We start from the raw sequence: 14830 nt of genomic DNA, 5'->3' as shown, positions 1-14830 counted from the left end.
GGTGGCACGGAAAATCAAAACTTTGTTGACGGTGAACATCTTGGTCTTCGTGGGCATCATCCTCTTCTCCGTCTACTGCAGGATCCAGGACCGCTCCCAGGAGCTGGTGCAGATCGTCCGGAGCGCGGACCGCCGGGCCAGGAGCCGCGGCGCCAAGGTGGGCAGCCTGGCCGACAGGGAGTCCATCCTGCAGCGCCTGGACCACCTGGAGGAAGTGGTCTACAACCAGCTGAATGGTACGGAGGGCTGGGAGGGGACGCGGCACCGGTCCCCTGGTGCCCTGTGTGCTGGGAGGGTGCTGCAGAGCGGGGAAGAGCACCCCAAGTGCCCGCCTGCCCGCTGGGGAGGGAAGCCTTGGCACGATACGCACTGACCCCACCGCTGAAGTGCTGAAAGTGAAGGGAAAAAGGTGGTTGCAGGGTTTTGCTGGAGGGATTTGTTGAGCCCCTTCCCCACCAACTCTTGGTTCAAAGTCAGGACTTCCTCAATAGATGCAAAGTTAAGGAGGCTGAAGAGTTCGTGGGTTTAAGGGTTGGTGGAAGTCTCTACAAACTGTACCAGGTTTTACGGTTTGCCTGGGTATGTTAACTCTGCATGGGTAGGCATTTGTATAGCAAATACACTGTTACGTTATATCTGGAAGTCGTATACTTGGTCTCGTAACTACTTTAAAAACATTCTACTGAGTTCTTATGCTGTGTACTTTTTAAGGGTCTATTTGAACATAGCACCCATATGTTTCCTTAATGACTTTGCTATTAAAATTTGATATTAACTTTGGTGACGAGAGGAAGCATCCATCACTTCTTTTTATGACACTCTGTTCAAATTCATCAGCCTTGAAAAATCTTGGTAGGTAAGCAAAGAACCCTTCTGTGGTAGTTAGAACAGGCTGAGCCCTAAAAGTTGTTATAAGACAACTAACATTTCACATAGAAACTAATTCTTCAAAACAAGTGTGTTTGTATTTGCATAGATTCATAAAGCTCTAAATGTGGAACATCAAAGAAATAAGTATGTGATTAAATACATCAGTGCTTTGGATAAGAAGAGGCTGAAGGAGCGAACTTTTACATGAAATTATAATATAAATGTAACATTTAGCATCTAGCACCAAATAAACCTTCCCGTGTAAATATATTTAAGTATACCAAATGTGCTTCTAGGCTGCTTGTGAAAATCTTACTCGTAACATTGATTTAACAAAGACTGCTGTAGTCTCAAAATGCAGACAAATAGGAGGTTTAGGGTAAAGTATATATCCTATTACTACTTTCTGAATGACTGTATAAATCTAAGTAGGTTAGACCATTATGGTAATATGCAGTCGATGCCAGCAAGTGTTGTAGAGCAGGCGTCCCCTTACGCACTCATCTGTATAAGTGGGGAAGAGAGAAGGGGAATGTGGAGTGTGGGTGTTAGTCACAAAAATACACATTCATGAATTAGAAGGAAAAGTGTCAACAGCTGTGTTTCCTAACCGTATTTTGGAGTTTTGAAGAATGTAGGATTTAAGAGGGAAATCCTCCTCCCAAATTTAACAAAGCCATAGAGTTCCCAAAATAAATTAGATCAGTCCCCAAGCTATATCCATCATAGCTCAACTAAATGGGCCTTTTGGCCCGAATTGATTTGTTCTGGGTGTTGTTCAAGGATGAGACTTTGGGTAGCATTTACCTGCTCTGGGTTCATCTCAGCGTAGCATCCCCTGGAGAATCAGCTGGAGTCCTTGATGTCCTGGGCAAGCACTGTGGCACGTAATGACTGTGGCTTCACAGTAAACAGGAAGTTCTCTGTAAAATACGCCTCTGTTTTGGAGACTTTCTTCTTCTTTAATTTGATTTGTTGGATACGGAACTTCACAGTGAAATTACTTGAACTTAAATGTTATGTTGCTTCTTCAGGTCACAATGAACACTGCAGGCAGTTTCTTCTTCTTGAAAGTTCTTACACAGGAAAATACAGAAAGTTTTTCAAGCTGAGCTATTCAAATTTCCTATTCATTTCCCTTTAATTTCTCTGTGATTCGGTTGGGGTTTTTATTACATCAACACAGATTACTGAGTTCATCATCATTGTGAAAAGATACTTTGTCATTTTCTTCTTTTTTTTTTTTTTTTGTCCCCCATCCCATGGCAGCAGAGCTGACAAGTCCTAAAAAATTAGGAAGTGCTTCACTGAAATCATCAGGGGTGCATGGCTGTAAGTGAAATCAGGATCAAGCATCTGTGTTTGGGTTTAGCTCACTGGTATTCCGTTTTTAATATCATGACTCATTACTTATGCCATTAATGGGCATAATGCTGCTCTGGCAGCATTGAGATTCAAGGGAGCCTGTCTGTGACAGTGCTCTACCGTGCCTCACAGAAACATCGGTGTTACAGAAGCACTCTCTCTGCTCTGGGGCTGTGCAGTTTCATCCTCATGTCGAGCAAGGTTTCTCAGACATTATCCTGTATACAGCTTTCTCACAAGGTCAGAGAGCCATCTGAGGCCTTCTTGGATGTTACTTTTTGATGGGGTGGGTCAAGGTCACTTTTATAGGGAGAGGCAGACGTGGGTAGACGGATTTTATTCATGAGGAATACAAATTCCTTGCATACCCAGAACTCCTGCGAGCACCAGGAGTTTGAGTCCAGCTCAGCGTTACTGTTGCAGTAGGTCTGTCCAGATCAGTATTTCAATTTTCTGCTCTGGGTTCTTTCTGGTTTGAGATGAACAAATTTAGAGCCAGCCATTAAGTGCCTTATATTTTTGGTAATAAAGTCTTAGTTTTCTTTTATTTCATTTTTTCTCTTCAATTCGTATTAGTCCTAAACTGGCGAGACCTTACCTGGATTTTCTAGGGACTCTGTTGAAGATCCAGTGCAATAGAAAGACATTTCGGTGGGAGACCAGCCCTGCAGCTGCAGCCGTACAGAATTTTGTTTGTCACACTTATTTGTTTTCATGCAGTCAAAGAAATTATTGGAAAGTGTACATTCTGCAAGGAAAAATAAACAAAAGTGGTAACGTTGCAAGTGTATCGAGAGACAGCCTAAAACTGATCACTAGAGAACTCATTAACTTTTTAGCCTGAATAAAAACTGTGCATACAATGCCTGTGGAGGTGTGTGTAGGACGCAGAGGACCATGCGTGAAAGTCAGCAGAAAGCTGTTCCTTGCAATTATCTGTGGCAGAACAAGAATTTTTAGAATAGAATGAATGAGAATTGCCATGATTCCCTGCAGAGTCGTGCACACATACACCCAAACAACAGTTTTCAGTTGGCTCATGCTTTGGTTTTCTATCAACTTAGAAAAATAGTATTTTTGAAAGCTTTCTTTTTGCTCAGCTGCAGCTTTTTTTGATGGAAGTAAATGGATGAAGTGGCAAAGGGAAAGCAAAGCAATGAAATGTGTCTGTGGAACTTCCTCGGTGAAACTTTATATTACCTCTTAATATTCGACCTTGAGTATAACATTCATTTTGAAAAACTGAGTTATTCTAGGTCTAGTGTATCAGTCTATATTTTTTTTCATTTTTACTGTGGTATTTCTATTGATTAATAAGATTGATTGTCAGTCAACACAGAACTAATGCAGATAGACTTAGTAGCAATTAATGAAACAGCATAACGGTAATATCTTGGTATTTTCTTCCTTTGCCTCTATTTTTTGTAAAGGGGAAAAAATAAAAAAGATTTAATTGACTGAATTTTTCCCCTAATCAGTTTTGCATCTGAGTCTGTTGCTAATGATTTACCATAGAGGATAAAGAATATTTGATGCCCCGAATAGAGCATAACCTTTCATGCCAAAAGCAATTGAAGGGTCAGACTACAATTTCACTGTAATTGCCTTTTTCCCTTTTCACTGTCTCTTTCCAGTAATACACAACAATCAATACAGCATGTAATTAGATTTTATTCAATCTGCAAAGATTAAGAGAGTTTTCATCTTCTCATTATGTATGCTCACATCATGTCTTCCTACCCATGTCTTCTACATTAGACCTCTTTGACCTGTTCTATTGCAGACATGGAGGGATAAGTTTGGAGTATTCCCTTGAATTTGGCAGATTATAATTCTTTACACATCATAATTTGATTTTGCTCTCTTTGGGAAGATTAAATACAATAGCAATTTCCAGCATGATAAATGGGTTTTATGTCGCATCTGCATTTCATGGAGGAGGCTGGGGAAAAAAGTGGACAATTCACAGAATTGCAGCACACAGGCTTAAGATGATGGAAATAGCAGGTCCTAGGTGCAGAGGACTGATTCATGCAGCCTGTGACTCCTGATTTTTAGAGTGTACTAGAAGCAAAGTGATTGCATTTAAAATTCAGCCTGGCAATCTGCATACTTAAAAGGTACAGTAGTATTTTTAAAAGAACAGTTTATTCTTCATGGGCTTGGGGCTGGTTGAAAATGGTTCCACATTTCCATATCGAAAGTAAGAGTTGGGAACAGGCTGCAGATGAATCACGCGAACGTCCACATCAGATTTGTCAAAAAGAAGGTTTTACAGCTGGCAACTTTCAGTTGAAGCGTAATTCCTTTGCAGAGAAGAGAGGCAAAGCCCCGTGTGCATGGGGGAAGATGTGGTGCAACTGCCGGCCCTACATTAATGCAACTGCTCCTTCTCATACCCAGATTCTCATGTTATAACTATTTCTATTTAATTGGATTATGGTCTGATGCTAACGTGTATCTGACAAAATTAGCATGTATTTATCTCCAAAAGTATCAACTTATTTGTGGGGCCTGCTCTCAGCCGTCTGCTTTCCTCCTACTGGTGAGAGGCTTCTTCGTGCGGTCTCATTTTGAGGGTTTTTTTGAAGAAATGCAGGGTTGGGCCTAGCGAAGGCAGGAGTGAAAAATACCAACTACCTTTCCTTTTTCTTCTCTTTTTTTCTAAGTTAGGCTGCAGTTTATGTGTTTACCACACAGCATATAATAAGTATTTTCAGTTGTTCTGGATGAGTTACTCAAGCTTAGGTGGGTGAACGTTGGTACAGGCCCAACCTTCTCTATCGCAAAGGGATGGGCGAGTCCAAAAGACTGATTTCCACCTCACATTGGCTTTAGCTATGTTAGTCTTGATTTATGTAGCTGAGGAAACTCATAATCAATGATTTCAGGAAGGCCAAGACTTTATTCCCTCAAATAGGGGAAGAAAACATCATGAGTCGATATTTGGATAGCCCCTATGAAAATATAGCATAATATTCGAAATAGTATTACTCTATTTAAGCACTTTAGGAAGGAAAGGTCTAAACGTTTGGTAGAAAAAAGAGGGTAAATGTCTTTTGTAAAATGGGCAAAATTACATTCAACTCTTCAAAATATTGGCAAATACAAAAAAATATATCTCCATTCTAGCAGCACATCAGTGATTTTAAAGTCTCTCCCTGTACTCTGTGTTTCATATACTGGTAACTATTTTTTTATGTAATGTTTCTGCTTTTTGCGTTTGTAGCTGGGAAGAAAGCTTATTTTGACAGAAAAAGCGTGTGGTAATTTTATCATTGATTCATTTTTTCTGTAGAACTTAAATCATTGGTACTATATCGGATTAAAAGCAATGATTACAGGGGTGGAAAGAAAATCTTTGACTGATGTTGTTTTTGTTGCCTCTTAGAAGGTATTCCGGTTCAGTTTCATTCCGGTTCAGTTTCTTTCCATTTCTTTTTAGATGTGGCAGGAGTTGGAAAAACAAATATGGGTCTGTGATCTTTCTAGTGAAGAGCTGCAGTATGGTGGCACATCTGTAACCACCATACGGGTTTAGAGGATTACAAAACCTGGCTTTAGCTTAATACCCTTGAGAGTGGGAGGTGGGGTGGTTTTATGAGTTGTGTGTGTTGGGGGTGGGGGCTGGGGGGTGTATTTATTTGATTCTTAAGTAAATAGAAGCAGGTAGTAGTCAAACCAAGAGCATCATTTAAGAATGCAGTTCCAGCCACTGAGTGCATGGCTGTTCTCCAAGGAAATAATAAGATTTATGAAAGGAAGAAAAAGAAATGAGTCATGTTTAACAAATCTTCCTTTTATTAATGCCCCTCTCTAACCTTACTAATGGGTACTCAGTCTGTCTTTCTCAGTATACTTGGCACACTTTTTTATTATTGTTATTATTTGTGGGATTTCACTTGGTAGTCATTTCCATCGCTTATTTTAAACTAACAAACTGGAAGGGGAAAAGAGGAGAGGAGAGAGAAGAAAAGAGAAGAGAGAAGAAAAGAGAAGAGAGAAGAAAAGAGAAAAGAAAAGGAGCTTGTGATGTTCTGGATAACAGGAAGGAAGAAAGCCAATGACAGCAGAGCAGCTTCCAACCTTGTTGTAGTCCTATTGATCAAAACTGTCCTCTGAAATAAGAGAACTTTAGCTTCTGAGAATGCAAACCAGATAGAGATCCTCCCACTAACCCAAAGTCATCTCCTCCTGAGAGCACAGAGCTAAAGCAGCCAAGTGCTAATTGGATGTATATATGACTTGTGTCTGCTTTTCCTAAAACTCGCAGCTATGGTGCCATGGAAATGGCTGTGAATATCTGAAAGCCTTGTAGGTGGAGGCAAAACCCATTTCAAGGACAGCATGGCAGATGCAAACAGATTAAAAATTGTCTTACTGCCCTATAGTTTTTATCCTTTCAGGTGGTGTGGAATATCCAGGTTTCCCAGATAGTTTTGAAGACAAGCTACAGTTCAACTCACAATTGCTGGTTACTCATCAAGTCCTGTAGGCTGTAAAAAGAGCATAAAAATTACTGGTCGCAAGGCTACCTCCTGAGCCAAGATCTGCTTGACTTGTGGAACAGAAGGGAGTAATCAGGGAGCAGCGTGATGCAACTTGGCCTCAGGTCCTCTCATTTAGCTGGGGTTACTTTGAGTTTAAATGCACAGTGGTACTGCTGGGGAAGAAGGTGACAATCTTGGTTCTGAATTTATTTCTCAGTCTAATCTGCTGGGCTTTTGAGTTCTTAATTGCAAACTCTCCACTGAAGCATATGGAATTGCACCTGGTGAAGATAGCTTCAAAGCTTGGTCGGCTTCATCTCTTCAGTGTTGGCTTACCTCTAGTTTCTGTCCTGTTTTCTTTCATTGCCCACAATATCCACACTGGTAGCATTGACCGTTAGAACAAGAGGTAACTGGCACAAATTTGAACATAGGAAGTTCCATCTTAACTTGAGGAGGAACTTCTTTCCTTTGAGGCTGGCAGAGCAGTGGCACAGGCTGCCCAGAGAGGTGGTGGAGTCTCCCACTCTGGAGACATTCCAAACATGCCTGGACACCGTCCTGTGCAACTGCTGTAGGTGACCCTGCTCTGGCAGGGGGGTGAACTGCATGAGCTCCAGAGGTCCCTTCCAACTCTGACCATTCTGTCATTCTGTGATTCTGTACAAGAGTGTGGCATGGATAATCTGTATGACTTCTCTGGCCTTGGTTTTTGACCTCTGAAGCAATAGGAAAGGGCCTTAATTCACATCAACAAGAGGTCCTCTAAAACAGAGAGAATGGAGGATGGGATTACTATTTGTGGCAAAATGGTCTTTTCGTCAAATTGAGTTTCACCAGCTGGCTTGCAGAACTGATGTCCCACCTGTGATGTGGTGTAGATCTAAATGGAGTGAGCTCTGTGTGCATATGCAAGTCTGTAGATGTCCAGGGGAGTGTTATTTTGGGGCTGAGCACTGTTTTCTTATCCCTCAGTTTGACATTCTCCTCCTGCAGTGAGGGAGGTAAGCTTGCGCTTCTGTGGTTCTTTGCACTAGCTTTTTATTTCCCCTGGTTTCGCTAACTTGGACTCATTGCTACACATGGAAAGACAGTGCAGCAGCACTTTCTGTGGGAAATCTAGTGGAACATCCAGAGGAGCTCTTACACCAGTTTCCTACCCCTCTTACTGCATTTGTCAGGCCATTTCACTTCTGAATAATTGTGTGTGTTCATTTGTTTATGCCTCTTATGGAAATGTGTGTTCAGAGGAATTGCTTCAATGTCTCTAGACAAGTTTGTTGGTCTTGTAGTGAGAGAAAGAAATGGATGTCCTCAGGATAAAGTAAACCTGCTTGCGGTTCGCCATCAGGCTAAGCTACTCTGTGTGTGTTCTGCCCAGTCTTGCAAAGCCATCTGGTGAAGCGGATGTGGTTACATCCCTCTCCCTGTGTTTTACTTGGATGACTTGTTCTGAGGCTCTCTCAAGCCAAGGATAAGCCTGGGACCATGAATTGGTTTGTATCCTCCGTGAGGGGAGTCCTTAGTGAAACAATGCAGTAGAAAAGGGCCAGTTCTGGAAATCTCTGACAAATGGCAAAAAGCCTAATACAGGTTCACTGGGTTTTTGGTTGTTTTTTTGCTGTATGTCCTTGATTACTGGCTGCAGAGGAGAGTCCAAGGGCAGCTGCAGGGTAGGTAGCTGAGGAGACAATAGACTGATTCTGCTTTGTCATCATGAGCAGTGTGGACGCATAGTTTTCGCAGGTGCTGAAGAGTTGTCTAAGTAAATGAGCAAAGCATTTTTAGAAAAGGTGAGAATATAGATTTCTGAATATTTTAAGCCTTGCACCACCTCCTATGGAGCCATTCTTTTGAAACCCTTTCACTTGCCACCACAGTCTGATTTATACTTTTAATACTTGAGCTGTAATTTGCATGTCATCCTGGGAGAATGGGCAATGATTGAGAAAACTAAACCAAGGAAAAGGTTTTTGAAACAGCTTCTCTAAGCACTGCAACTGTCAGACAGAGGTATTTGGTGTCAGAATGCTACAGGAGAGGGTTACCTGTTTCACAGCATCCTTTGGAAATCACAGCTAAATAACCCAAACTCAGTGGATGAAATATACCTAAAGTATAAAGGAACATATTGGGCCTCTGGGTTCTTTAGTGCATTTGCTTCAATCTTAACCTCCTGGGATAAATGTTAGAGCAAATGCCTAAGAGGCTGCTGTAATGCCAGTATCACCCTTGGGTTGAATACCCACTGTAAAATGGTATAACACTGGCAAAAGCCATGCTGACCCCCCAGCAGGTCCCCGATGCCCCCTTCCTCTCCGCAAGGCCAAAACACGTCTGTGGAAAGAAGCTGCTGATGTAAAGGCCTTTGTTATGTGTGTGCCACTGGCCTCTGCTCCAGAAGGACAATTCCTTGGCTCTACAAACCACAGCTTTCCCCTCTTCAGGCAATTAGCTGCGGCAGGAAGGAGAGGAGAAAATCTGAGCATGTGTAGGCAAAAGGCAGCCGTGGAACTCAATTATCTACCTTCTACTTACATTTCAGAGCTACTTATACGGGCAATCCTGTTGCCTTTACTGGAGTACTCATGAGAATAAGTGCTCACACGTGCTTTATAAGGCACGACTCGAACCAGGTTTGCTAGAGTTGCATTTGAATCACCACTTGGTACAAGCAGCATAAAAGATCTCCCAACTGGGCTTTAATGTCTGATGAAGTGATCAGGGAAGAAATGGATCCTGCCAGGTCTCTTTCTTCTGTGAAGCTCTTTACATATTCAGATACGGTGAAACACAAGTACCTACCTGCAGAGGTTCACGTAGGGCTGTGTTCGGCTGCGCAGAGATACCTGTGAGGGGTATCCTCTGTCATAGACTTCATAGGCTTGGGAAGCACAGAGCGTGTCGCTGGGGGATTACCAGCATGGTACTAGTTTTTGTTCCTGGGGAGAACTGATAAAACCCATGTCTGTGATACAGTCAGCAGCCGTGTTTAGTTGGGAATCGACGTGAGGTCCAAATCCGACGCTGCTTTCTAAGCAGTCCGCAGATCCTGCCAACCCCTGTTCCGCTGTCAGCAGTGCGTTGTGTGGACAGTGACAGATATGCTGCTCGGACGGGGTGACTTGCTCAGATATGGTTTTATGCCTGCAGCAATGATCCAAGTTCTTCTTGGTTCACCCATGCACTTAGTTCTGTTGAAGTCAGTTGCCTAAATTCATCTGTGCTATTGATCCAGAAGGATCGTCACAGCCAGTACTTGTCGGCATAGTAACTCCAGTAGGAAATCTGGCCAAACAAAAGTACTTCTGCCACAGGATGAACAGTGTATTGGCTAGTTGTGATGTATATGTAATAGAAAGGATGAATTCATGCTGTCTCCGTGTACTCCTTTAGTATGGTCGGGAACAGGATCCTTCATTGCTGAAGGTTTTGGAGTGATTCCCCTCTCTAGTATAGATCTTATGAGCTTTGTGTTTCTGCTTCTGAGCCCTGCTACAGGAGTCTTTGATTGCTTCTGTGTTTGCACTGTTTGACTCCAGTTTGCATTTTGCAAAAAGAAGTACACAGACCAGGAGGTCAGATTAGCAGCCTTATCGTGGCTGCCTTGCTCCCGGTATCTGAGCAAGCTTTGTTCAGAAATTGATTTATCTGTTTCCACAACACTGCACAGTACTATCTACCTACCACGGAGCAAAACTGAATCCTCTTCTCCCACCCTGTCTGTGTGCTGCTGCACACAACCCCCCATGCCTCAGCTACTGCCTGTGCTCCCATGGATGTAGCTCCACCATCCCTCACCCAGTGCCCGCGGGGTAGAAGCCCTTCACATTGGACCTTGGAGATCTGCTTCTGCCTGTGGTCATTTTTGTCTCAGTTTGACATCGCTGGGCAAATTGGTGCCCAACTGAGAGGATCTAACTGAGATCCAAACCTAGACTTTTCCTCAAGATTTGATTGAATAAGTATTTTTAGCGTGCATCTGCAATTAAATGCATATGGGTTATCTGCATCCTAGCTGAATGCTTCAACTGCTAGTATGTTGTTTAAAAAATAAAAACAAAAGCAAGGATCATATAACTTGCCCTTTCTTTCAGGTGAAGAACAAGACCACTGCTGCACTCTTTAGAGCTGCGGGTCTTACATGGGCAAATATTTTCAGACTTCAAAGCAAAGATGGGACTTTTCATTCCTCCTCTGTTGAGTAGCTCCATCCTGAGCCTCAGCCAAAGGTTTGACCTCTCCTTGGAGGGAGAGCAGGTCCTTACTGCAAGCACTGAGATTGCACCCCAGGTGGTGGGACCTAGAAGTTATCTTCAGTACGTTAAAGTACTTTGGAACGCATCGAAAACTGGAACGTGTGCGAGGTCACACTCAGTCTCTAATTCCCGGTTCCCACAGCCCAGACCAGCATCCTCACCAAGGTGCTGCCGTACCATTCGCAAAGCTAAGGGGGCTTTGTTGCACAGGAGCTCATTTTTCTTGGAAGGTATCCACCATGACAGCTGGAAAGCCCTCTCCTGCAATGCTGGAGAAGTTTGCTTCTCATTTTGTCTCGGTGGCATTTTTGGTGGGGTGATAGGGTTAATTGGTTGTTTTTCATTTGGATTCTTTATGCTGGTTTTATATTTTATTTGGCAATGGGGCCTTACTGCCCTTTTGGAAATTGAATTTATTTTTTTCTACAGCTCTCATATGCCTCTAGGATGTGAAGCTTTTGTAAATAAAACTGCGTTTTTTGTTATATTAACCCATTTTCAAGCAAGGCTTATGTTGTAGAAAAGATTGGTGGTATTCTTTCCTGTGCATACTGAACTGAAGGCAGTGATAGGACTAAAAATATCCCCAGTTGAAACAGCATTGTATAACCCAAAGGTTAGTCTTCCTCAGGATTCAAATTTGCAGTCGTTTTATAGATTCCTTGTAAGGCAGATTTCTAATCATGCAGCCCTGTGTAAAATGAGGCTACGGATTGCTGCGCAATTTTGCATCTGCAAAACTCAATCCCATCGGTGACTACCACAAGCACAAACCTGCCGGTGAGCGATGCTGGTACCCGTTGTGCTGGTGTCATCTGGCCAATGGGGCTTACGTGTTCCTGTGGTGGTTGTGTTACAAGCTCTGTACTGGAGGTGCTGAGCAGAGTCTCGGTACTCTTCACACCTCTAATAGGAAAAACAGATTTTGCTGCCCAGAGCTGTTAATCTTAAAACATGGTGATAGATTGCAGGTGGCTCCATGTAACAGATGGGAGTGGAGTATGAGGTAAGAGTGAGCTGATCATGTTCAAGTTATTAAACAACCTAATACTAAGCTGCTGAGCTGCTGAAATAGTTGGTGCTTACAACTTACACAAGCAGTGAATGGGTTTGGCTTGGAAAAATGGGTGGCTGCGTGGTTTAGGTGTTGGCCTGTGGTAAACTGGGGTTTGGAACCCATATTTTTTTGGTAGTTCTGTTGCATAATTTCTCTGTCACATGGAGAATCCCCAGAATCCAGGTCTGCAGATTCAGGCTTCTAACTCCCAGCACCATCGCAGGGACGTGGGCAGCTAGTTGCTCCACTGGAGCCTGCTTGTGTATTTCTTCCTGGTGACCAGTCTTTTCTCCCACTTTTTAATGATCTTCTGCATCTGCTAGAGTTTGCAGCTCTCTCAACACCTGAAGGATGTCTTCTGTTTATTCGCTGCCAGTACTGTAGGAAGCAGTGAAAAAAATTGCAGGTATTAATTAGAAATTTTCCATCTTTCTTCAATTTAATATTTGGCAAATTCATTCCGTATATCCTTCCTGGGATAGTAGACCTAAACATGTCAGTACCTGCACTGGACACTTTTCTCTCAGCTACTCCAGCTCTGAATACACAAACCCAATAATCTTTGATTATAGAGCTGTGCCAGCCTGATCCTCCTCCTGAAATAGATCCATCTGGCTCAATGCATTTTCATTCAACAGAAGATTAATTCTGGAAGGGAAGTGGCTTTTACAATGCTAGTATCCAGTGGGGTTATATGTAAAACCTGTTTTCTGAAAGAGTCAGCTTGGTATGGTTCCCATATTCACAGCCACGTTCCCATTCCAGGCCTACAACACCCTAAGCTGGCTGCGGAGAGCCCTCTTAGGTGAGGTCAGGGAATTAAGAATTTCTTCTCTGATTCATTCTGAACCTGATCTGCCTAATAACTGGATTCTTTGTCTCCCTCTTTCTGTCGCACATGAAAAAGTGCACCAAGTGAGATTTTTTTTAAGTCGTCTTTGCGCGGTGAGAAGAGTGAACAGAAGATATGCGGAAATGGAGGAGAAATATTCATGAGGGAACAAAGACGGGGCCTAACTTTGAAGCTGGGATGGTGCAGCCGGGCACGCCAACAGGCACAGGCTGAGTGATGCAGCCCTCAGAGAAGGCGTTGATCATCGCAGAGGGCATTTTTGCATATGTTACAGGACTGCTTGTTTAGGCACCTCTCAGCCTTTAATCATACTGACAAGAAGCTGAAGAAAAAAATACTGCTTTTTTAGAGAGACGGTGGAGATGGTGGAAGAATGAGACCAGTGAAATACTTTGTAAAGTTCTTCTTATTAAAGTTGCTTATAGTTGATGAAGTAAGCACAGGATTAGTGAATTGGAGTCAGGGTCCGTGCTTGAGCCACACAAGGACTGCTCTGACCCTAAGGAGGGGTGGAGTTCCCCATCGCAGCACTGTGTACAACAGGTTATTCTGGTAAAGCCCGTAACACAGTGACAATTCGTTTTAACATAGATTGTTGACAGCTGTTCCGGACCAGAATTTCAAGTGATGAAAGCTGTCTCTTACACAGCCTACTTAATGGCACTGTACTAGCAAGATCAGAATCAGGCCCAATGGACAGGACAGCTAATGTGGGATCAACGCCAATTAGACGTGACAAGGCGATGCTCCGTGTGATGGTAGGCTGAGATATCCTCTGTGCACTGTACTATCAGAAAACAAAACTGGATATTTCTGGATAGAAAATTATTTTAGAAAAAGAAGTCAGCGTGTGATCTTCTGGCTTTGTCCCTGAACTGGAAGAAGATGCCTCTAATCTGTTTGATGGGTGATATTGCATGCCTATGGCATTTCTATGCTAGGTATGAGTGTCTCAGCATATGGTTGTGAAACTAGAGGTTGATTGGTTTCAAAACTATTTTGGCAGATACTGTTAAAAAAAAACACCACCAAACCAACAAAAAGGTTTTGTTGGATACTCTGCTGATCAGGCTGTGCGGATTTGGGATCATACTTTGCTTTATATTCCTTTCAAAGGTAGGGAGGGAAAAGCACCCCTACTATAAACAATCAGAAGGATGAATCTCCTAATAAATGCTAGGGGAAGCAGGCAGAGTTGCATGGAGTGGTGTGTCCTGCTGTCATGGTGCCTCACCTCTAAGTCTGTGTCTCTCCTTTCCTAAGGGAAGAAGTGCTAATTTAGTGAGTCAGATGTTTCCATGTGAATTTTCTTTAACATGGTATCTTTGCAGGGAAAATAGTTTTAAATGGGGTCACAGACATACCTCATTATTTCATTAGGAATCCCCTAATCTGTGACCAAAAAGCATGCTGTTTTATCAGTTAACCTGGTTCTCATCATTGCCGCTAACACCTGACAAGAAGCGTGTGTAAGCTCACAGAAACAGGAGCCGGGGGCAAAAGGAGCAGCTTCGGTGCTAGCTTTAGAGAAAGTATTTAGAGCTGCTGAAATACAAGACCTGGGCTTCATTTCCAGGTGTGTCTTTCCTTTGCTCTTTAGCTGTGGTGCCAGCCCATCTCTCTGCTCTTTTCATCCCCTCCCCTTATCCGTGTCCTCTATTTATCTGAGGAGGTCTGAGTCTGGACTAGTCTGTGCAGCATCTTATCTCGTGATACTGTTAATCAACGGTATAAATAGCAGCCAGACATCCAACAGACCTAGACATCCAGTAATTATCATAATTAATCCTAAAAATAAGTGTTTAGATCCTTGAGCAAAAAAGCAAGAAAGCTGACTTTCTTGTGGGTTGGTATCCTAAAGGTGAATTCTTGGGTGGTCTCTAGTAGCTCCAACAGGTCTCTTGTATTTGATCTTTCGCTGAACCTCTTCTCTCAG

At 42.8% G+C, this 14830-nt stretch overlaps 1 protein-coding gene across 1 annotated transcript in view; it reads left to right on the top strand.

Annotated features, from left to right (window-relative positions):
- GALNT9 (polypeptide N-acetylgalactosaminyltransferase 9) overlaps positions 1–14830 on the top strand; it is a 155486-nt gene that overhangs the window by 623 nt on the left and 140033 nt on the right. The window contains exon 2 of the mRNA XM_009888139.1: positions 6–236. Coding sequence (XP_009886441.1) covers positions 6–236 — 231 coding nt within the window. The remainder of the gene's footprint in view (positions 1–5; positions 237–14830) is intronic.

Source organism: Charadrius vociferus, unplaced genomic scaffold (assembly GCF_000708025.1).
Source record: "Charadrius vociferus isolate BGI_N301 unplaced genomic scaffold, ASM70802v2 scaffold326, whole genome shotgun sequence".
In the NCBI taxonomy this organism is placed as follows: domain Eukaryota; kingdom Metazoa; phylum Chordata; class Aves; order Charadriiformes; family Charadriidae; genus Charadrius; species Charadrius vociferus.
Note: the sequence above shows the minus strand (reverse complement) of the source record. Positions and strands in the feature narration are given on the sequence as shown.